Source organism: Thalassophryne amazonica, chromosome 21 (assembly GCF_902500255.1).
Source record: "Thalassophryne amazonica chromosome 21, fThaAma1.1, whole genome shotgun sequence".
Classification (NCBI taxonomy): Eukaryota; Metazoa; Chordata; class Actinopteri; order Batrachoidiformes; family Batrachoididae; genus Thalassophryne; species Thalassophryne amazonica.
In genome coordinates this window covers 38,704,620-38,729,790 of record NC_047123.1, presented here as the reverse complement: position 1 = coordinate 38,729,790, position 25,171 = coordinate 38,704,620, and the positions used below count along the sequence as shown (strand labels likewise).

Genomic DNA, 25,171 nt, shown 5'->3' with positions numbered 1-25,171 from the left:
GCTGAGGAAGAGAACCAGGAAAAAGACATGCTGTGGAGGGGAGCAGAGATCAATCACTAATGATTAAATGCAGAGTGGTGCATACAGAGCAAAAAGAGAAAGAAACAGTGCATCATGGGAACCCCCCAGCAGTCTACGTCTATAGCAGCATAACTAAGGGTTGGTTCAGGGTCACCTGATCCAGCCCTAACTATAAGCTTTAGCAAAAAGGAAAGTTTTAAGCCTAATCTTAAAAGTAGAGAGGGTGTCTGTCTCCCTGATCTGAATTGGGAGCTGGTTCCACAGGAGAGGAGCCTGAAAGCTGAAGGCTCTGTCTCCCATTCTACTCTTACAAACCCTAGGAACTACAAGTAAGCCTGCAGTCTGAGAGCGAAGCGCTCTATTGGGGTGATATGGTACTACGAGGTCCCTAAGATAAGATGGGACCTGATTATTCAAAACCTTATAAGTAAGAAGAAGAATTTTAAATTCTATTCTAGAATGAACGGGAAGCCAATGAAGAGAGGCCAATATGGGTGAGATATGCTCTCTCCTTCTAGTCCCCGTCAGTACTCTAGCTGCAGCATTTTGAATTAACTGAAGGCTTTTTAGGGAACTTTTAGGACAACCTGATAATAATGAATTACAATAGTCCAGCCTAGAGGAAATAAATGCATGAATTAGTTTTTCAGCATCACTCTGAGACAAGACCTTTCTAATTTTAGAGATATTGCGTAAATGCAAAAAAGCAGTCCTACATATTTGTTTAATATGCGCTTTGAATGACATATCCTGATCAAAAATGACTCCAAGATTTCTCACAGTATTACTAGAGGTCAGGGTAATGCCATCCAGAGTAAGGATCTGGTTAGACACCATGTTTCTAAGATTTGTGGGGCCAAGTACAATAACTTCAGTTTTATCTGAGTTTAAAAGCAGGAAACAATGTCATTGGCCATGTGTCATTGGTTGATTGACACATGGCTCTGTGATTGACAGATCTCTGATGCGGAGTGGGAAGACCTTTTGGAGGGGTTTGATGAGAGGAGTTACCTGACCGCGCGGCGCTGGAGGCCCGGTGACGACCCGTACACGTTGTATGCATTCAACCAGAGAGAGAGTGAACGGATCCCGAGCAACAGAGCGCTGAGGGACACGCGGCACGACAGGTATGGCCCCCGAGCTCCTCCTGTCAATCATCACGAACACAGCTTTGATCTGGGATGTGGCTTCCACACGTATGTGGAAAATCCAGTTCATGTGGGCTGCACGCATCCTCTAAAACTGTTTCAAAATAATTTCCCACAATTATTTTGTTGATGTGTTTGAGGTCACTGGAGTCATTTAGTGTGTATTTAATGTTAATGTTTTTATTCTAATATCTTTAAAGCTTTGCTGAAATGTTCTCTCGAGTTGCACATTTTTTGCTGGTTGGTTTTTATTGAGTGAAATATTCAAGCCTGCAGCATCATGCTTTTTTTTTTTAAAGCAGCAGATGTTTTTTTGTTTTTTTTCCTGGGTGTCTTTTGCATCATTTTGTGCTCATCTCCTCAAAAATCAACGTGTCACATTTGCCATCTTTGGAAAGTTTGTGATCTTGATGAGAATTTCAAACAGGCTTCTGTGGCTCTGCAGGCGGCATCCTGCAGCATCAGTTTAACACAGAACGGAACGTTACTTGCAGGCAGTAATCCGTCTTGCACTTTAGTCAGTGGACAGCAGCTGAACTTTAACCCCTGACCTTTATTATCTGTACTTTGGCTTTGATGTTTTAGAAGGATGCAAATCCACATTTATGTCAAATCACAAGCCTCCTTGGTACTGTTGACTTTTCTGGTGACACGGGTTTGGGTTTTACCAGTCTGTACTGTCCAGTCTAAGGGGCATAAGGGGTGTGTCCAACTCCACTTCACAAGCCACATGGTGCAGAATCTGCATGCAGAGTGGTTGTTTTTAGTCTCTTAAGACCTGCTTCTATATGACATTTTTTTTTAGCAGAAAAGCACTGCACGAACACCCAGAAATGCTTCATCTCAGCTCTTTCAATGCAGAAATAAGACTGTGCATGGGAGGTGTTTCAGTTGCAACAATAAACAGCTAACGAGTAACTTATATGATGATAAAAAGCACTCACCCTCACCAGGAACAAGACATCTGAGTGTTTTTGTGTCTGTTGTGATCATTTTTGGTGACAAATGAGCTGACTATAGAGAGAAATGGCAGAAACAAATTTCACTCCTTCCTTGAGGGTGAAAGGTTTTGCTCCTTCTGATTGGTTGCCTGAAAAGGCCCTGCAGTGACATCACAGCGTCTTCCTGAGATATTCACATATTTTCCAACTTAAAACATAGAGTGGCGAAAAAAAGATACTGGGTTCTGCTCTTTTTTTCTGCATACACTCTTCTTATTTAGAGCAGTTGAAAAAGACGCTACAGCTAAGATGAAAACTCTGTGGACACAGGCTCTTATTTAGCCGTGTGTGTGTGCGTGTGCGTACGTATTGCATGTAAGATGAGTTAACCCAGTCATATTGCCATCTTAAAGGGCATGTCTCACTCCAGTCAACACTTTCTTTTAAAAAATTATATCCCAGATCAATAAATCATTAATTCCAACTCTTTAACTTGTGTGAGTCCTGATAAACCTCATAAAAGTAAAAGAAGCCAGTGTGCATCTGCATAATGCACAACAGATTGACAGCCATTTTGATCCATACTCATGTTGTAACATCAGGCACTGACTTATTTCCTGTCACTCCACCTGTGTGTCTGTGGTTAGATCCATGTTTTGAAGATCATGCTCACACTGTGCTGGGCTTCACTTCTGCAGTCTGTCCCAGAGGCACTCCGAAATCTGTCCTCAGTTCCCGAACGCTTATTGAGTGTTGTGAGAAGGAAAGGTGATGTAACACAGTGGTAAACATACCACTGTCCCAGCTTTTTTGAAACGTGTTGCAGGCATCCATTTCAAAATGAGCAAATATTTGCACTAAAACAAAGTTTATCAGTTTGAACATTAAATATCTTGTCTTTGTGGTGTATTCAATTGAATATAGGTTGAAGAGGATTTGAAAATCATTGTATTCTGTTTTTATTTACATTTTACACAAAGTCCCAACTTCATTGGAATTGGGGTTGTGTGTGTGTGTGTGTGTGTGTGTGTGTGTGTGTGTGTGTGTGTGTGTGTGTGTGTGTGTGTGTGTGTGTGTGTATAAAGAAACCTCCCACTTACCTCCTCAGAATATTATCTTTGGAAAATCTGTCCACCTAATAAGCATCAGTAGTCATGCGACTACATCCTCCTAAAAACACACATTTTAACTGTTTTGACGTATTCATCATCAAAGTCCACAAAAAAACCCACTGATTTCACACTGTCGATTAATTTCTATAGAGGCGCTCGAGGGGCGTTACCCTACATGATGTCATCAAAGTCCACATTCCACACAGCTTCATGTTTCTGAGCGTTTTATCAGCCGCACGTGAAATCAGGCTGAATTCCTCATGTTTATGACTCAGTTTCTCAGGACACGTGGCACCAAAAATAAAATGCAAAAATCAGTTCCTTCTTTATTTAGAGTACTCAGCTCATTTGACATTTTATTTGCTAGTGATACGCACATTAAGGACCTTTAAGGTGAAACCTGGTGATTAACTCTTTAGAAGGTGGAGTCAGAGAGAGTTTTTCTGGTGAGGAAATGTTTCTGCACACAAAGCAAGGAAGAGCCGCCAAAGCGCCCTGAGGTGAAGCTGCAACACCTCCTACTTTTTAACTCTTATTTTTACCTGAGCCCATCAAAATATGGCCATCAGATATTGCTGTTGGTTTTGTCTGTCCGGGCTGACCTATTCCAAGAGGTCAGAAGGTCACATTCTGTTTGCTATTGTTATGCTATGAAGCATGCAAATCCATTTTATTTGTGTGTGTGTGTGGGAGGGGGTTGGTGACAACCAATCAGAGTAGAGAGGCACTGTGACGTCACTGGCTGGTCTCTCTCTGGCTGCTAATCCAACACAGCGGAATCCGCTCCCAAACCCAAACCCTGACCACGCCTCATTTTCAGACCGACACGCCCACAGACTCTTGGATGTTCCTGACTGTGAAGATGATGCTGGTTGTGTAGTTCTGGTCCCTGCTGAGCGTTTAGTGGTCACCCACCTGTTTCTGAAGCGGCCTGTGGGCCTGCGTGACGTGCAGATTCCACATGTGACAGGATGTAGCGTTGACATTTGAGCGGCCGCCGACCCCTCGTGCGCACATGTGACGACGCATCCGTATGTGTTTGCTAATGTGAGTAAGTGCTCTGCACGGCGCCTGTCTGCATCATCTGCTGAGTTTCTGGGGGGATGCTGACTGTGGAGTCGCCATAAGGCGGCTGAGAGTCTGTGAGGGAGAACGTGAGAAGTGTGCGTGAACACATGAATGTGTTCGCCGGGAGGCAGGGGGCTGATGACGCTCATTTATCTGGTGTAGCGATGGCGGTGGCGTGTGTGGTGTTCCGTGATTATCCGTTAACTCGGTTACTGTGTAGCTGTAGATCTCAGGAGCACTTGGCAGGAAAATTGATGCCAGCCCGGATTCTGTGAGGAAGCAGAAAAAGAAAACCTCGAGGTTGTGTATTCTTAGAAACACCTTCTCTCTCACTCGCTGAAGAGCTTCCTACACTTTGGCTCCGCTTCCAAGTGGAAGCGTTTGGTTAAAATCCAACTCTCAAGGTGTGATGGAAATTTGTAACAAGTCCAGAAAAAGCATCAGAAAGTGAAAGAGACTTGACAGGAAGTGCTTTGATATCAAAATGAAACTGCAAATGGAAGCTGGTGGGAATTGATGAGAACATCCAGGAGTTGAAAAAGTGTTGATGGTGAGTTCCTGAGGTTGAAAGGAAATGTTGGGTCAGATATTAGGTCACCATGACATGTTGACAGAACATCACCTCGACAGCTGGTTTACAGTACACGAGTATTTACATCATCGATAAGAAGTACAGTGTGGTACTGTATGAAACACTGTCCGGAGGAGGCACATCTGACAAACTGAGAGACTGCAAGTGAGGGAAGCCACCAAAACACCCAGACAACTCTGAAGGAGTGAAAAGTTTTTGTGGCTGTAATTGGAGAAACTTTGCATAGTGGAAAAATGAAGGATTATCAGACAAGAAAAGACACCAAATCTTGGCTCAAGCCTCCCATGTGCCTTCTGACAAACTCTAACTGAAGTTTCACATTTTCTTGGTAAGAAAATCCTTCTTTGTTCCGCCATGAAGCTGTATAACTTGTGATCTGCACCATGCAGAGCTTCTCCAGTCACAGTCACAGAAACCTTTAACTCCATCAGGGTTGTCTGGGTGTCTTAGTGGCTTCCCTCACTCGCCTCCTTCTTGCGCATTCACTCAGTTTTTGAAAGGTGATATTTCTATTAAAAATAATCCTTATATTTACTTTGTCCAATTACTTGTGGGAATTTGGAGGAACTGTATAAAAATGTTTGTAATTCCTAAACGGTTAATAGAAGTTTTTTTCACCATGAGTTAAATCTGTAAGTCAACGCTATTTACTTATTAAAACAAACAAACAAAGCTGTCGCTGTCCAAATATTAATGACCCTGATGGTTTGTGAATCCTGAGGCAGACTGCTCCTTTACGAACACCAAATCTGATTTGATGGGTGGAAGAAATGTTGAGTCACCAATTAAGGTCACAGGTCAAGGACATATTTAGAAATGTGGGCGTGGCTCAAGCTGTCTCTGGGACGCCTGATGTGAAGTAAGAATAAGTGATATTTGGCGGTAAATTCCTTCCTGGTGCCATGTGGCTGTGTGAAGTGGAATCGCAGTGAGTCCCAGAGCAGCATGTTTAATCCTGACGCGCTCGCCGTCATCTCCGTGTCGGAGCGCTTCACTGGACCCTCAGATGATGTTCCGGCATCTTCTCGTTGGCTCGTCTGATCTGGATTCTGCGGGTCAGAAGCTCACTTCTTTAATCTTCAGGCTATTGTTGTGGCGCCGGGACAATAAGCGACCTGCAGGCCGCTCTCCAGACCTGCTGCTCCTCCGTCTTATCTGTTCGGAGTTCGTGTTCGCTTATCGTCCGAGTCCTTCACAGAGGGAAAATGTCTTTAAGGGGGGGCAGCAGCAGCTTCTTTTACAGCAGGTTGTTATTTTTTTTAAAGGAGGGAGCGCTGTGAAGTTCTCCAGGAGGAGGGGCGGATGAGAGATGTGGCGATAGAGGAGAGAAGCTGGGAGTCGGCGGGGTGACGGGGTGATGCCACACATGGCTGAGAGGAGAGATAATTGCCACATAGAGAGCTGGAGATTCAGCGTGCTGCCATTATCTCTGTGAACGGGGGAGCCTCCCGCCGTCTGCTCGCCGCTCTCTAAACCCAACAGGGATTACATCCGAGCGCGAGGCGGAAACGCATCCTGCAGAACTGCGGGAAGAGGAAAAAAAAGTGTTTTACAATACAAGACAAATGGTCGAGATCCTATCGCATCTGTCGGGAAAAAGCTTTAATGCATTAAAAAGCCACAACCGTGATAACGAAAATGCGTCGTTTTTCTGAGCGCTCGCTGTGGCGCCGCAGTTCAGAAACGCAGCAATTTAAAAAGTTTCTGTGGCCTTCATCAACAGTAACTTTAATCACAGGTATTTACACCTCTTTAAGTGTTTGCTGTGTCACAAAACATAACCACCAGAGGAGGGAGGAGGTTACGTGACTTATTTTCTCTGTTTGCGTGAAAGAGCAGTAATTTCCAATGTGTGGGCTGTGGCCCCCTGGTGGGCCACAAAGGTACCGCAGACAGGACATGAGGTAATTAAAAATAAAAGCATCTTTAATTTGCAATTTGATCATAAGGTTAGATGTAATAAAACAAAGCCATGGGATTTAAATTGCAGTGTTTTCCTGACTGTAAGTCACACTGGAGTGTTAGCCGTATCTGTTTCATCAGTCTAGAAGTCACTTATTTTTGAAACTGGCTCGACTTCATGCAAAACATGTAAAATGAATTTAATTGGTGAGTTATTTATTTATAAACACCACGTTAACAAGCAGAAGCTAACGGCCCGCTTAATGTAAATGAACGAGGCACAAACAACTCGAGTAAACAATTTCTTGTTTCCATAAGTGTTTGAAATGGCTTTCATAAAAACTCATTTGTAAAAGATAATAGCCTTAACTTAGCCTAGCTGACCAGCTGTTGCTGTTCTTGTTGTCTCACACAGTCCACACAAGTGTTGTACCAAAATATTATGAAGGTTACATTTACTCTTTTTTTTTTTAATTATTCTTTTTTGGGGGGGGGTGTGGTCCTTCAGTTTGAGAAAATTTTCTTCTTCACAGCTTCTTTTCCTTATTCTTGTTTTTTGATGGTTGGCATCCAGCTTAATGTGTTTTCCAGGCATTTCCTGCTCTGGACTGTGAATCTCAGGAACGTTTGTGTCATTCCTCATTTATTTCCTTTAATTTATTAGTCTGTGGATAAACAATTTTTTTTAAATCTGTGTTAACATGACTGATTGCCATGGCGTGAAATGTCACGGTGCAGAAAGACCGACATGAAAAGGAGGGAAATTATCATCTCCGCTCTGAAGCCGAACGCCGTGCACACATTTGTCATTTTCTTTGTTTTTCCAGGCAGAGATGCGATAACGCTGCAGCATTTTCTTGTTCCTGCTCCAGAATGGATGCAGCGCCTCGTAACCATCAGCAGCCAATGACAGAAAATATCAGCGGCTCTTCGCGGCTCAGTGATCCTCGAAGGCTTATCGTGAGCTAAGCCGCGCAGTCAGTGTGAGTGAGAGCGTGCACGCTGCCGTCAGCGTGGTTTCACACTTAGTCATGTTTCCATGAATCACAACATGCAGCTAAACATTAATCACCGTATTAACTCTGGAGCCTCCTCATCCTCACCGCACAAACTCCAAAAACAAAGAAGAAGCCCCCTGTGGCGCCGAGCGCTCCTCTGTTGCTCCTCAGACTCTGAGAAAAGCAGATGGACGAGGTGTGAGGCGGAGTCCAGGCTCAGCCGAGTCTCACCGCTCACGTTTCTCTTTATTTTACCAAAGAACACTAAAGTACACACGGGTTCAAAACGCAGTGTTGGTGCATCCTGGGTGACAACCACCCTGGCACACAGCCCGTCCATCCCCACCTCTCCAGAGTAACTATGGATGTGTTACAGCCAGGTGAAACTCGGGCGTGTCCACGACCTTCTTCAGCCGCTGGGTTCCTCATCACTGAGGCTCCTGCACAAATAAATGCTGTACAATAAGAAACTAAGAACCAAAGATCATTAAGCATCATAATAATGTGTATGTAAACATCAGATGTCATAAATAAATAAACATAAACAAACACGGGGGACTCGCTTCACCATCATCTTCATCTTCTTCTCTTTGTTCTCCGGGAAATTACAGGAAATATTCCAAATGTCCCAAAGTGGCTTCAGCCTGTTCTTTGGGGTGTAGCGTGTTTTCTAGGGCAGGGAAAGAGGTCAGCGCTCTCCGGCGTCGAGAGGCTCCACAGATTATTTGTTATGCTTCGCTCTGCTCCCAGGACACAAATAGTGAGTAAAGACCTTCCATTTTTAGACGTTTGAACGCTCAGAATGCATGACACAGGAAGAAGAGCTGCATCTCCACGGGTGTGCACAGACATACCCGGAATCAGACGTGCGTCTGTATGTGGGGAAACATGGAGAGGCCTTCATGTCCTCAGCCTTTGACTCCTCAGACACCTGGGGAGAGTGTGTGGGGTGAAGAGGTCAAAGGTCAGAGGTGTTTGGTCATGCTGATGTCTGCTTTCTGACCTAAAACAACAGCTCTCCAGCTGCTGGGGTCCTCAACACTCAGGCACCTACGTGCAGGACCAGAGAAACAGGCCACATGGACAGAGTGTTGTAGCTGACGTTCCCTCACAGCGCAAGTGATTCTCATCCTAGTTATTCCATCGGCACCCAAGGACCCTTTGAAGACACCAAGTACCAAAACATGCAGTCGTCACCTTCGGTCACTGGGTAACGTCCAAGACCTACAACCATACAGCCAGACAGGCAGCACCAGGACCTGAAAGACTTGGACCTTCATTCTCCTGCAGAGACATCAGCAGCACCAAACACCTTTCTCCAGCGACCTCATGACTCCATAAGCTCTTCCCGGGCACAGACAGCAGAACTGTCAAAATAAAAGCACAAGGAGAATAATAACGCAGAGGAGATATCACTAGGAGGCGGATACACACACGGGGAATACCACATGTAAGAGACTACACTGGATGGAATAGAAGACCAAAGATCAGAAACCAGAACATGAATCACAAGAAGGTCGAGACTTTGATTTGGTGCTGTGTAAATAAATCGAGTGGACCTGAGGTGTCAAATTTTTCAAATGTTCTAAATTCACTGAAACTACAAAGATCAGAAAGTTAGAGTGAAGCAGAGGTTGAACCCGGGTCTGCCCGGCCTGGCCGCTCGTTGTTGTTCCTAGAAACTGAATTCAGTTGATGTTCTCTCACGTGGTTCTTACCTGTTGAGTACAAGTTTAACGGGGGGATTGTGATTGATTAGGAGTCCATTGATACCCAGCCTGGGGTGTTGGTGATTGTAGTCCACCTCCATCATGGGTACAGCAGAGAAAACGTGAGACTTGGATGGTTGTTGTTCTGGATTTGAGTGACATGACGTCCACAGCTCCGTCATAGTTATGGTGGCATAAAATCGAAACGCAGCAAAGGAGAATCTGGAACCATTCAAAGGTCATTTTCCCCTCAATAAATGACTTAAAACGCTCAAAATCTGCTTTCACGGTTCTGCTTGGACTCCAGAGACAAAAGAGGACTCGACACAGTTGACTGGTTAATTGGAAATGGACAAATTTATGCAGAATGGAGATTACCCAAATCCGGCTGTGGTGATTTGACTGAAGTGTCTGGGAGCCGGACTCGGCCGCGTTTTTCCAATATATTGATAAGGTTTCAGTCTATGAAGTGGGTTTAGAGTGTCGGGCTGCAGGTGTGACTCTGGGTCACTTCCTGCCAGAAAGAACACATCGCCTTCCGTTCCGTTTACAGCCGTTTACCATGAATTTAACAAACGGCACCGGCGTCGGCAGAAAGCTGTCTGCCAGGCGAGGAAATCCCCTCGGTGTATTGTGGGTAATCTGCTGATGTGGAACCTGAGCTCTGAAGCACCCCGGTGCTCGACAACAGCAGAGAGTGACAGTGACGCTAAGCGGCTTTGCTGCCGTTGGTGCCCGGGCAAACGTCGCACTCTGACTGCATGTCAAAACAATCAGCGAGCGTTACAACTCTATCCGCGTCGATACGCCGCAAGATTTGTTTCTAATCTTTGCAGTCTTGTTTTCTCCTCATTCCCACTGTTTGTTTGTGAATCTGATTTGGAATTACGGGAATGCTGTGAGCTGTGCGGCTGAATCTGTGCTCTGATACTCTGATGTCTCATTGATTTCACCTTTTAAATCCACTTCAGAGGCGAAGGCCAGACGAGGAGGAAGATTAAACGCCGCCTCGTATATTTCAGGCATCGATAGTCGAACCTAAAGACGCGGCTCAGCCTGAACCGGCTTCGTGGATCTGCTTCTTTCACACCGTTACCCACCTCCACAGATTTCACCTTAAACACCTGATGCCGTCGTGTGCGCCATTTTGTCTGACTTCATATATCGTGGGCGGAGCTGCGTCAGTCCGCTCTGGATCTTCTGCACAGTGTCTGCTCGGTGGGATCCCGCGCGGCAGTGTGTAGGCGTTTAGCATTCAAATCAATAAAGTGGCGTGCAGAGAAATATGCTAATCTAATCTGTGCCCACTGTGAAGGTCTGTCCACATTTAGATGGGTATGAGTGGAGCCCCGTCACAGGAGCGTGTGTTAGGTCCAGACGGGTATTGATTAGTGGAGTCACACTTTGATCCGCCTGTATTGATTGGCTTGTTCTGCCATCGCCACTCCTCGTGAGAAAGATGCTCATTACATCGCGTTGCCTGCGCCGTCCGTGTCCCTCGTCTTTCTCCCTCCCGTCTCTCCTTATTTTCCTCCTCCGTCTCTGCCTCCTCTTGGCCTCGGGCCTTATTTAAATTGAGCTGGAGTGAGAAAACCGCCAGTACCTCCCGATACCTGCAGGTGTCTGTCTGAGTGAGTTACCGCCAGTCACCTCGGGGATTAGCAAACCTAATTTTGCCCACGCAGTTGACCGACAGAAGGCTGCACATGGAAACTCGATGACTTACTGCAGATCCTGTTGTGGCGCCTTTTGTTTCTAGTGTGGCGCGAATCATCGCCCACAAATAACAAGACACAAGTACGAGGTGATCATTTGCGTAAAATATGCTAATGACACAGCGGCTTCACTTTACCCCATGAACACGCTTTAACAGAATGAATGATTTCAATGTGTCAAAAGAGTAACAGTCTGCCATCAAGCTAGCAGTATGCTAATTAACCAAGCTACCTTCCTTTGTGAGCCATTACCGACGGAACGTGGTTAGCTAGCTTACAGGTTCAATTACACAAGTTTACATACACCGTGGCTAAGGACTTTCAAACTCAACTTTCTCAAATGTAGGAAGAGATGAATATTAACAAATGACGATGACCAGAAAAAAACAAGGAACGCTTTGGGCCGATAATATTATTGGCAATATCTGAATCTGTTTTTGCTCTCTTAAAAACTTGTATCAAATAGCTGATGCAGGAAAAAAAAATCACTTTCATTGTGTGTCCAGCAGAGGGTGCTCCAGTAGCATTGTTTACAATGCTGTCAAGCATGGCGTGGACCCCCATCACACCTTGATCACATTAGCTACAAGAGGCAAAGCCACCAGCTGCCATTTATTTTCAAACAGAGTGGCCGTTTCACAGCAACAAGAAAGAAGGCGGGGCCAAAACAGGGGAGACATTGAGATGTGTTTTATGTATTTTATAGTTATTTATTATAAAGTTCATGTTTAAACTGTAAATCCTTAAGCCTCAATTTGTCATAAGGATTTGATAGCGAAATGTTAAGAATGAAAATCTCCTCCCTTAAGTATCAGCCTTTTTTTTTTTTACGTTCAAATATTGGAAACGGAATCCAAAAATTATCCATCATACAACCATCATAGAAGTCAATGGAAATGTAAGGATCGCTATCTTATCTTTCTTTTTAAATTAACATTCCACATCGTTACATTTGGGATATTAAAGGAAACAAAACTTCTTCACAGCACAAAGAGTGTACTGCTCGAGTTTGACCCCTAGTGGTGTGGAGCAGAGGCGGTTTCTCTGACTGCAAGTGAAGCTCAGCTTCCCCTAAAATGTCAAAAAATAAATGGCCAAATATATACAGTTTATCATTTCATTGACTGCAAATGTGTTAGAACACGTTCAGCTTGAAGACAAGTTCATTCAGAATCAGCTACTTATCACAAATTGATTGACTATTTTGTTAACTTCTCATAAATCTTTTCTCATTCGGTCTGTGGTCAGTGCATTTTCCTGTGGAAGCCGAGTGTCTGTTCACTTCAATATACCTGCCTGGAAAGGTTTTTTTCATTGTCACAAAACACGATGGTCATTGGATAAAGCCACGATTTTGTCCTGCCCTCGGACGCTGAGCGTCTCTGGAGGTGAATGGAGCTGTGGGTGGGCCTGTATGTGGGAGTTCTGTACAATGATTGGATGATCAGTCGAAAGGCTGAATCCTGTTTTGATTGACAGCAATAGGAATGAGAATTAGTTTGCACATTTTTGCGTATTTATTCATTTTTAAATTTATACCAAAGTGTTTTGCGTGCGCTATGAATCAGTGTGTTTTAAAGGCGCACAGAGAAGCACACTGGATTAGACGTTATGTGAGACGATCTTGGTGAGTTACTCTCTGCTTCGTTCTTCAGTAAGTGTTTTAAAGTCGTCACACGTTAATTGACGTCCTGGTTCGCAACACAACATCAAAGTATTCATGATTATAAGTCTATCCGGGATATGTGGTAATAAGTAGTGGCTGTTGATGTATTTTATTCATGAAAATTAGTGACGGAGAAACCGAAGCAATGGTTCAGTGTTTTGAAGCTTTGATACAATTACATATGGCGACATCTGTTGGTCAGTCTTTAAAATAACATTTGCATGGAGCAATGTCAGGAAACAGGCTCTGTTATGTATGTTTAATAATAAAGGTTCTATGTGCTTTTTGAAATTTTTGATATTTTTGTTTAAAAACAATAATATTCTTGTAAATTTAAGTCTCTTTGGCTGTTCCCTTGTTTTCACTTGGGGTCGCCACAGCAAATCCAAGGTGGACTTGCAGCGTTAATTCTGGCACGTTTTATGCCGGATGCCCTTCCTGATGCAACTCCACATTACATGGAGAAATGTGGCAGGGGTGGGGTTTGAACCAGGAACCTTCCGCACAATTACCAAGTGCACAAAGCACTTGGTAATTGTGCCATCATAAAATACTGTATGTAACAGAGATATAAAGTGTGAAATGCTGGTGCAACTAGGGACTGTTATGACCATTTGACATATTTGAATGTACATATAAATAAATAGACAAATTTTCTGATGTAAGCTGACTATGAGCTTCCCGACAGACCAGCAGCCGCTGCTGGTGTGGAGGAAATTTGTCTGTTTGGTTTGAGGTAGTGCAGGTTCACTGCTGCAAACAGCACAGCTTCACGCTGAAGCTTTCCTTCAACGGCAGCACACACACACACACACACACACACACACACACACACACACACACACACACACACACACACACACACACACACACACACACACACACACACACACACACACACACACACTGTGGCACACAAAAGCAGCATCAGTCTCTCCTGCTGAGCTGCTGATAATTACACGTAAAACACTGCAGTAAACATCCACCTACACAGAGTTTTACTGCAGCTTAAAGCTGCTCGGCTTCGCTTCCCGAAGCAGCACGACGTGTTCGACAACAACAACTTTCAGATGGATGAACCTCGGGAGGGGAAAAAAAAAGCTGATCAACAGATTTGGTGGTGGTATAACAACCGAAAAACATGATTAAACTAATGAGTCAGAGAGGGAGCAGATAAATAATTAAATCAGATGAATAATTAACAGATGAAGAAGTGAGTGAAGAAACGAACCGGTGACAGAATGAAACAGATAAATGATGTTTAAAATGACAAATGTCAGGAAAACTGGAGAATAAATGGACCATATTAAAGGTGATGTAGCTTTTAAATTTCTTCAAAAATTTGTCATATTTACTTTCATGGCAGATTTACAACAAATTGTATTGCTGGTATTTATTTATGGGGATTCGACACAGAATTCACTCCGTGGGATTTTGCAGACAACATTGAGGAGGAAATGCATCGGGTTCAAAGTTCACCTCAGACTGGAATAACAATGTTTTCCTCACTATGACTCATTTTAGCAAAATAAATACAAACATTGAGACTGTAACTAATATTGGTTTTGACCCGAGTGTTGTCTTACCTGTCCAGCAGACATCCCACAAAACCTCGGTGTGACATATGTCCTGGTTTTATTCTGAATTCTTTCCCGTGGGATTTCTGGTCGCCCGTGTTTACTATTGTCTCTGTCACTTTCTTTTTCCTTCAGTGTTCCTTTTTTTTTTACTTTTAGTAACACCTGAAGCTCTGTTGTGCTCTGACTTCGTTTAAGGATCCGTAAAGTCCTTGACATCATCGATGATGTCACCACAGAAAGTGTGTCATGATGTCTTTTCACCATATGTTAACCAACTTGGGTCAAAATCTTAAATAGTTTACAGATGAGGTGAATTTTGATTATATTGGTGACATAAGCTTGTGAATCATTTGAGTATAAGAGAATAAAATCATAATGGTGATTTTAAAAGGTAAAAAAAAAATCTAAAGGGACTCCATGTTTGAGTCTCAGGGTTCTTGACCCCAGAACATTCTATGGAGATGTTGAATTGCTTATAAGCTTCACAACACATTGTATCTGAAAATGTCCTTCATTAATTTTTTTGATCCAAAATATTTGTGATATTAAATGTCAGATAAAAAAAAATGCTAGACATTGACGATGTCGGAACGAAATGTTTGGTTTCAGTCTGTTCTGTTGTTTCTTCACACGAGCGGTGCGTTGTCTGCTGCGCTTTCACTTTCTGTTCCTATATGTGCTGCTGCCTCCGGTGGCGAACAGAGAGAGCAGAGAAGGTGCCTGCGTGCTGCAGCACAGCAGTAAAAACCTGAATAAGGTTCCTGGTTTTTCATGAACTATGGTGTTGAATGTCGGCAGTGCCGCTTTAGGTTTATTCTGCTTCACCATCGTCTTTGATGTGACGTGTGGACGAGGAGGAATTTTTGAGAAATAGAGAGAAATCTGTATCAATCCTGATCAATACCAGCATTTATTTAGATTGCTCATTCCACTTTGTGTAAATCAATTAAAAAGGTGTTGAAAAATTAATCATACAAATATATTTTAAAAAATGTGTCTGACTGAAAACAAAAGAAAAACCTGATCCAGAATCTCTATCCAGATCAGTCTTCTGCTCAGTAAGATCGGTGCAGACCTGATCTGAATGAGTCTCTGCGATCACATGACCTCCTCAATAAAATCCTGAAGTCAAACTCGCAAGAAATTCACATCATGTAGCAGCTCATGTGCACGTGACCCGTGTTTGTTGAGAAGCACGTTTTGCTAATAAAACAGACAGACAGGAGGGGAAAGTGTTCAGAACGACTCGCTGCTTTTTTGCTCTTTGAAGTGATCAATAACGACAGCTGAGAAATACCCAGAATGCAGATGGATCATTGTGGCGGCAGACGTCAGAGGTTGAGCGTTCATCAGCTGAAATGGAGCGTGCTGAAATATATAGATGTTCTAGACGAGTGAAACATGGCCTCACATTACATTTAGCTGACTGGCTTTTAAGTGGCTCGTTCGGGCGTGAAGACTTTGTCAAACACAAGTTAACACCCAACACGAGGATGTCGAAAGAAACGCACCCTGACTGCCAGCGACTCAGGAAGCGCTCTTTATCTTTTAAACAGCAGGCGTTTAGATAGAGCTGTTACAGTACGCCTCCACGCAGCTTTAGAAGAACTTAAAAGTCAGTTGTTTGGGGGTCAGAGGTCACAGAAGCCTGACAGTAGGCATTGCATAAGGATCTGTGCTTTCTGCACAGAAATAAAAATAGCTGGAAAAGGAATGAAGGTAAGATTTCACTTAGTAATCTTGCCAAAATGAGGATGTGTTACTCAGTACGTATGTCTGTTTGTAGGTGTGTATGTATGTTGGTGGGATTACATCAGGGATCGGGCCTGAGACTGTTCTTTTTTGCAATGTTGATGGACTGGTTGGACAAGATCAGACAGGAGTCTACATGGACTAAAATGCTTGCAGATGACATTATGGTCTGTAGTGAGAGTAGAGAGCAGGTTGAGTCTAGACTGTAGAGGTGGAGATGTGCTCTGGAGAGAAGGGGAATGAAAGTCAGACTGAGTCCGTGTGAATGAGAGGGAGCCCAGTGGAATAGTGCAGTTACAAGGAGTAGAAGTGGTGAAAGTAGATGAGTTTAAATACTTGGCATCAACTATCCAAAGTAATGGAGAGTGTGGTAGAGAGGTGAAGAAGAGAGTGCAGGCAGGGTGGAGTGGGTGGAGAAAGGTGGCAAGAGTGATTTGTGACCAAAGAATATCAGCAAGCATGAAAGAGAAAGTTTACAAGACAGTAGTGAGACCAGCTATGTTGGACGGCTTAGAGACGGTGGCACTAACAAAAAGACAGGAGGCAGAGCTGGAGGTGGCAGAGCTGAAGATGTTGAGATTCTCTTTGGGAGTGACAAGAATGAACAAGATTAGGAATGAACATATCAGAGGGACAGGACAGGTGGGACGGTTTGGAGACAAAGTCAGAGGGGTGCAATTGAGATGGTTTGGACATGTGCAGAGGAGGGACCCAGGGTATATAGGGAGAAGGATGCTGAGGATGGAGCCACCAGGCAGGAGGAGAAGAGGGAGACCAAAGAGGAGGTTCATGGATGTGCTGAGAGAGGACATGCAGGTGGTTGGGTTGGTGAGATAGAGGAAGACACAGAGGACAGGGTGAGATGGAAACGATTGATCTGCTGTGGCGCCCCCTAATGGAAGCAGCTGGAAGAAGATTACAGTATCACTGCTCTATAAATTTTGAAACGTCTACACACATGGACCTCACAGCTCCAAACTGTGTTCACAGAAATTCATAGAAAATATGGAAAACAAAATTGTGATCTCAGTGAACTTACACTTCTAATGTGCATGTAATCAAAAGTTTGGACCTGAATACATTCAAATGAGGCTCTTCTGACGTTCTCATTTCTCTCATGGATGTAGAAAACGAAGTCGTCTCCGTGTGGTGATGAGCTGCTTCTCCGTCACTGCAGGAGCAAAGCCGTGACGCTAACGTCCTTCATCAGAGTGGACTTTCCACCCAACATTCTTTTATCTGGTGTGGAACAATAACACGGCATTATTCTGTAATCCGGTTTGTCAAGTGATAAAATTCTGAACTTTTTATGGAACATATGGTCACAATCTGACATTAAACATTAAAATTTTGTGTTGTAACCTTTAGCTGTGGACCTGTGTTGCCCCCTAATCGTTCTTTGAAGGAACAGTTAGGAACCTTTAGTTTCTTTAATTCTTATTATAATTTTTGTGGGTGTGTGAGATCTGAATCACATTGTATTTGTCCTGTTTGTATTTTTGTTTTGTCTCTCGTCGGAATAATGTTCATCGGAATCTGAGAAGCGTTTTGCTCCTTGTCCCTCACTGGGAAGAAGATGAAAAGAATAAAAAGTGAAGAAGGTACTGAGGCAGGATCACTGACCGGAGGTAATAATATCATTCCCTTCTATAAATCCATGGATTGTAATTTTCTGAATTAGGCTGAAAAAGAACAGAGCGCTCGGGCATGACAGGAAGTAGCAGAAACGGTAATAAAAGTTTAATGGAGGGGAGGGAGGGAGGGAGGGAGAGAAAGAGAGGGAGAGAGAAGATGAGTGGAGGTCTGGATGTGACAGCCTCATTAATGAACAATGTGTAAAAGAGAGAAGATGTCTGTTTTTTTTTTTACTATTTTATTGTTTTGTCTCTGGTCCACGTGTCTGATGGAACGTGTGTGAAAATAGTCCGAGTCGATGGAGGGAGGGGCAGGAAGTGACCTCAGTGACGCTCGTCAGCACGACAACTGAAAGTGTTAATTTATCGTTTAAACAGTAACGCAACACGATCTGAAATTGAAAGCAGAAGGTTCAGTTTGTAAGAAGTGTTCAGGTTTGGATCATAATACCAGTGTGACTAAATCTGGTTGGTCACTATGAGAGCAACACCCAGCAAGAAAAACCAGATCATCATGGATTCAGATCCACTGGGACCCTAGGAGACCTTCAGACACGAGCGTCACTCTGCTTCTGTCTCCGTCACACGGTTCATTCCAGCAGTGGACTTGATTAGAGGAATTAGTGACCTCTGACCTTCAGCTGGCCGAGGTTTAAGTTGCTGTCGGGGAGCACAGATCAATACAACAATGGCAGTAAACAGACTCACAATGCCAAGTGTTTCATGGCCCATTACACAACAGAGGAGGGTCCAAACCATCAGAAATAAATTTGAGAGTGGGAAAAAAAAAAAATCAGCAGCAAGGTCAAAGGTCACAGAAAGAACAGAGACTGTGGGAGAGGGAGGAAGGAAAGCATGGAGAGAGAGAGAGAGAGGATAGAAGGATGGAAAGTGATGTGCCATTTTTTACCTGACAGGAAGTGAGGCGGGTTGTTATTCCGCTGATATTCCTCGTTAAAGGTGCTTCACTGCTCTTGAATCCTGAGGTTGGTGACTTTGATTCAGATTTTATCGTTTGTTTTTCTCACTCATTCATGTCGTCGTTCTTCCTCTTGGTGCCGATAAAAGGATGTAAATGATCAATAATACGTCTGAAGCTCAGATCAAAGTCAAAGCAGCGTCTTGTGTCTCCTCCCCCAGGCGGAGCGGACGTGAGGCTGCAGCCAAATAATATTCCAGACACTCAGCTGGAAAGAATTTATTTCCGGTGCACTTGGAGCGCATCCTTCTGGAGTCGCAGCTACGACCTCCAGCACCAGCCGTTTGAGGTTTTGGTACGTCTGTATTGGCTTCATTGATCAGCGCCCAAAGCATCCGGAGACCCCAGATTAGTTTTGGGGTCAGACAGAGTCGGAGGAGAAGTCTTTGAAATCATTCAGGAGAACTTCAGCCGAGCAGAGAAGGTGCTGAGTAACACGGTGGCTGTGCAGCGTGCTGGTGCTTCTGAGTGAAGGTGACCCAGAGGTGCAGCGAGGGCCGGTGCTTTTATTGTAATGTGGCAGCACAGTTGGTTTAATCCCCGTCCCAGTGCAGCCTAATCCAAATGGAGCGCTGAATGGTCCGGGAGCTAATAGGCTCCCAGGAGCGCCTCCGCCGGCTCTGCTGCAGATTAATGCCGGCTCTATCCCACGCCGTGTCCGCTCGCTGACTCTGCCGCTCGCTGCCGTCTGTCTTTGTTGGACTTTTTACCCAAACCAACCCTGAAACTGAACCAGAACCTCTCGGTTTGAAGTGGTTCCTCTGAGTCCAAACGGTGCTTTAAGTTATTAATCTGCTGTCTTTGTTATGTCACAAAACAATGACATCACATCAGGGACATCAGAGCGTCCTGTGGCGTGAACGTGTTGATGTGAGCGCTCGCTGTCTGTCCCACGTCTTCACTCTGGAATTTATTCTGCTGCTCGCGGCCAAACGTGAAATGTGTAAATCGAAACGTGTCGACGGATCGCTACAATCAATGTGACGTCCTCGGGACAGGAAGACATGATTTCTCCTCTTGGTGTGTGTGTGTGTGTGTGTGTGGGACTGTGCAGGAACAACAGAAGCAGGAGATCAGCGACATGTTCCTGCTCTGACTCCATCACTCAGAGTCCTGTTTTACCTGAAGTCACTTTAGTTCCAGCGGCAGGTGGACGAGGTGTCCAGGTGCCTGAGACTCGGGCTTTTCATCACGAGTTCTTTGTTTCACTTTTTTCTGGGTCAGAATTTTGGAGGCTTCAGTGTAAAATATGAGTCAGTTATTCATGAGAACTCTGGGGGCACTCAGGGCTCCAGATCAGAACACTCAGCGTGGAGACTTCTGTATAGGAACTGGAGAGTACACTCAGGTCCAAAAGTAATTGGACATTGAACGTCTGTTGGTGGGAGACGCTATAACAGGCAAAAGTATCTATTTCACCTTTGTTTGTTTTGGTCATACGACCAAATGGGTTGAAAACACAAATTTATGTGGTGCTGCCCCCAGTGGTGAACAAAAGGAGACCAGAGGCAGCGCTTTTGACCTAACAAAGAACCTTGGTTAAGTAACGCCACTTTTTAACTTATTCAAGTTTATCGTGGAAGATGAATATCAACATTAATTATATCCCATCCAATCGTTTTGTTCCATAATAAATCATCACAAAATCATATTGCAGCATATGCGTGTACATATGGATTGATTTATGAGCGATTGACCCCTAGTGGCTCGGTGAGCAAACTACATCCAGACAAATGCATTTTTAAAAATAATTTAAGAAGACAAAAATGGTATCAGATCGGTATCAGCAGATACTGAAGGTTCCAGTGTCTGTATAATATTTATGAGGAATTCACCCCTAGTGGCTCAGTGAGAAAATTACATCCAGACAAATGCATTTTTAAAAATAATTTAAGAAGACAAAAATGGTATCAGATCGGTATCTGACGTCGTGCTATCTCAGTGTCATATTATCTTTGCTTTATCATGATTTTGCCGTTTCGTGATCCAGAGTTAGTTTCTGACTTTTGTACCATCGTGCAGCGTTGAAGCCATCTGATCTCGTCCCTTTGCATATTTAATGTCGGCTTGTTTTGTTTCATTCTCTCCTACGCAGCCTTTTGGGATGATAAGATCTGAATTGTCCCCACAGATCTAATATCTTTATTTAGGGCTGTGAGAGAACTGCAGCATCATCAATAACAGTTCCAGCTGAAGAGGGTTGGAGGAGATCTTTGTCTGTTAGAATTAAAAGCAGTGACACTCGCGCGCTGTCAGAGTGACTTTAAAAAGGGTTTTTAGGTCCTTGACAGCAGGTAGTGTGTCTCCATTAATTAGGCTCCATTAAAGGAAAAGCCTGTTTTACTTCCATCTGCGGAATCTCCGGGAATATTAAGAGGGAGCTTCCTGACAGAGCGAGACAGATTCAGGCAGAACGTTTGCTGAAGGTTTCTCTTCTTTTCTTGTGCTGTGGGGGAATTAAGAATTAAGAGCAGTCCTTCACTGTCTCTTAGAGCTCTGGGACGTCGCACAAAAGCACTTAAAGCTACACTCTGTAGGATTAAGTGTCATCTAGTGGTGAAGTTGCAAATTGCATTTTGCAGACCCTGGTCATGGTTTTCTTCTTCTTTCTGTTTTTACTTTTTTGGTGAGGGAGATTCTTGCTTCCTGTCCTTCTCTTGTGATGATCAGCATGTACAGTCTGATTCTACACTTCACAATAACGAGGGGTCTCAAACTTGTTAGCATGCGCCAGTAGGCCGCTAGCATTGAGATATGAAGGTTTCATTGTTAGCTGATGAAAACTCTTTGATTCACTGCTGCAGGTAATTATGCACTAATGAACAGATAGTTCTGAATGATCTGTTCCATTTATGCTAAGCATTGCATTAGTCTAATACAAAATCCGGGTTAAAATGCCGTTAAAAATAGTTATATCTGACACTGAACACTGCTAAAAGTAAGCTTCCTGTATCATTTTCTGTCTGATGCAGATGTTCAAAGCATAACACTGCACATCCACACGTTCACTAGAGCCTGACCAATATAAGGGTTTGCTCATAATTTTAATATTTCAGATAGATAGTTTGGGCAGTATTCATTCAGGTTTGATAGCAGAACGTTAGGAAGAATCGCCATTTTTTTCTGTGGATATCTGCAGGTGTATTGGTATCATAAAATTTTACTTGGTAATTTAAATAATGGTATCGACCAAAAAAAAAATCAATATCGGTCAGGGTCTAGTTCACACCAGTGTTGTCAGTGTGCGCCACACAAGCCTCAACTGCATGTCGGGAATAACTCTGGGTTTAAGGACTTTGGTCAAAGGCTCCTTTGTGATTTTTCTGTCTGAGTGGGGAATTGAACATGTGACCCTCTGGATTACAAGCCTGTGAAATGTGGAGAGTTTGTGTTTTATAGTTTGTCACATGTTTGAGTTAGTTTGTGTCCGTGTGAATGTTCGGTTTTGCTCGCCTTTGTTGACTCGCGTTTGTTCCTGCGCTGACGGTTTTTGATCGTGACCGTGTGCTCCAGATGAAGGTTCAGACAGATTTACTGAAGGTTGGTGGGCAACAAGGACTCCGATGTTCTTCAGAAGTCCACACGTAAAACACCAAACTTTGAAGAACAGAGTGAGAAGAACAGAAACATCAGTTTACTGCAGGCTGCCGTCATACGACCACAAACAAACGTCTCAGCTCCTCCGACCGCTCGATGGTTTTCGGCTTTTAGTCCTGAAAGTGTTGTCATGTAGAATTACTGTTCTGGAGGAGACGTCTGAAGGAACTGTGCCTCATTATGATGTTTTACATATAGTCTGGCTGTTGCTGCCAACGCCAGCTGTAGCTCTCATAACTCCTGAGTGATGCAAGACATGTGCACGTCTAATGGAATCTCTGCAGTTATTGCACGTGTCATGTGCATGCAACCTTTATTCTGACTCAGAATGATCTCATTCTCATTGCACAGACTACAACAGAATTGGTTTGCAATCCTCATGCATTTTGCATTTACACAAAAAACCAACCCCGCCAAAATAAAGTAATATTATTGGTATATATACACTGAAAAAGCACTATATAATCCATATGGATATAGATAAAAGTAGTATATATATCTATAAATCTACCTCAAAGATATTTACATATTTTATATGTATATTTAATGACAGTGATGTCTCTGTGACAGTAGTGTGTCTGGTCGCGTACATTAACAGGGACTAATTGCTGATTGGTGCGTTGCCTTCTCAGAGTTTGCAGACAGTCAGCCGTCCCCGTGCTCACCGGCGTCTCTTCGTGAAGCCGAACTCTGCGTGCATGTGTTATTATGCAGGATGAAATGGGGCCATTGTACGGAGAAGTCGTTAGCTATGCTAATTAGGTGAATCAGTGGGAAATGACAGCGGGAGCAGCTGCTGTGAAGCTGAATCTGTGATCTTTAGCCCTCAGTGAGCCGAGGAGATAGCTGATAATTTTAAAGTTCAGAGCCTCCGGGCTTCACAGGCTGCTTCGATGTCATGTAAGAGGAGGAAATGTGATCTCTTTGAGGGTGAGGAGGCGACAGGGGGGTGGATTCTGTACTCACCCTCTGAGTCGCAGACAGCCAATTATAAAAACCCAACGGCCACCTCTCTCACTCGTTTCCTACCTCGCTCGCCCTCCTCGGCTCACATCTGTCTTATCTTCCTCAAACTCTTCGTATCCATCTTCTTCCTCCTCATTATAAAACCCTATTGAGGTACAAACACAGAGGAGACGAGGGGAAGCAGATGAAAGCGGAGAGGGTGTGAGAAGGATGGAGGCGGCGGCAACTAGACGAGACAACGGGGAAATAAGAGACGAGGTCAGATTAAATGAGATTAGTTTAGACTCCATCGTGTCTAAATGAAAGTTTAATTTTTATGGCGGGAGCTGCGTCACAGCGATGCTTCACCCTCGCTCAGCGGCGACTGTTAATTGGATCAGTTTGAGTCCACATTCTCCGTGTTGGAGTAAATATGATCATTTTCAACAGCTTTAAGGGTCGTCACCGTGACCTGAGATGAATCTGAAAAAAAAAAAAAAAGCACAGCATTCATGCCATTTCTACAATGCTTAGCTTACCATTTTATTTATATATTTTTTTTGCATTTTGCTATAAAAATTTGTTTCAGAATAATAAAATTAACTTAAAAAGACATTTAGAAGGAGTCATACTATCATTTATTCAACAAGCTCATAAAGGTCATCAGGTGCCTTCAAAATCTATTTAGGGAATAACTGTTGTGTCTGATGATTTGCAGATGTTAATGCTGGATTTTACGGTTGCAAATTGAGTTTTTCCTCTTTTTTTTTTTTAAAGAGGAGTTTTATCGGCGACGCATTAGCGGAGTCAGTAAAACAGCTATTTGCAACCGTAATCCATCATTAACGTCCGCAAATCATCAGACACAACAGGGTTATTCCCATTTTAATCCAATTCCATCGTTTGCACGGTTTATCTCACTAAGTAATTTGGTCAGCGAAGCTTACCGTAGCAACAGCGTAGTTGCTCCAGCACCATTATTGACATCTGCGCAGTAAAGCGGTCAGGGCGCGTAGTAATACATCAAATGTGAAACAGTCGAATATTTTGCCACCATCAACGCAATATTTTATGGTCAGAAATCTCACAAGATTAACTAATCAGATTTGCAGAACAAATGTAATTGGATTAGAATAAAGTTTATGGTGAAAATGTTTGGATGTTGATGCTGATATTGGCGAGTAGAAAAAAACTCCGATACTGATATATCTACTGATATACACATAAAAAATGGCAGTGATTCCTAAAGTTTCATTATCAAATCCAATGTTTTACTGTTTAAACATAAACTTTATTATAAATAACTAGAAATGTAACTCCCATCCAACCAACTTACATTATGCTGCCATCACTCGGATTGGCAGTCACTGTGTCACATCACTCAGCATTTGCATAAAATATTACTATTTTGGCACCGCCTGTCTGGTGGCATAGTGAGCACTTGTCTCTTGTCGCTGTAAAACACCCACATTGATTAAAAATGAATGACAGCTGGTCGCTTTGCCTCTGTCTCTTGTACCTAATGTGGCCAAGGGGTGATGGGGTCCCACCTGTTTAACAGCATTAACAATGCTGTCAGTGAATGCTCTGCTGGACAAACTGTGTAATGACACCATTTACAACAGCCAAAGTATTTTCCTGCATAATTTATTTGTAAAATAAGTTTTCATATCGTCAAAAATAATACTGATACCAATATGTTTGTAAAATTCTCATATCAGCTGATATTGTGTCTGCACTGATGAGTCTAATGATTAATGATAATAATGTTAATGATGAATTAATTCTGGGGATTCTGAAGGATTGACACAT

The 25,171-nt window shown here is 43.3% G+C and overlaps 1 protein-coding gene across 1 annotated transcript in view; it reads left to right on the top strand.

Annotated features, from left to right (window-relative positions):
- Positions 1-25,171, top strand: part of galnt14 (UDP-N-acetyl-alpha-D-galactosamine:polypeptide N-acetylgalactosaminyltransferase 14 (GalNAc-T14)) — a 135,436-nt gene that overhangs the window by 28,976 nt on the left and 81,289 nt on the right. The window contains exon 2 of the mRNA XM_034161606.1: positions 979-1,148. Coding sequence (XP_034017497.1) covers positions 979-1,148 — 170 coding nt within the window. The remainder of the gene's footprint in view (positions 1-978; positions 1,149-25,171) is intronic.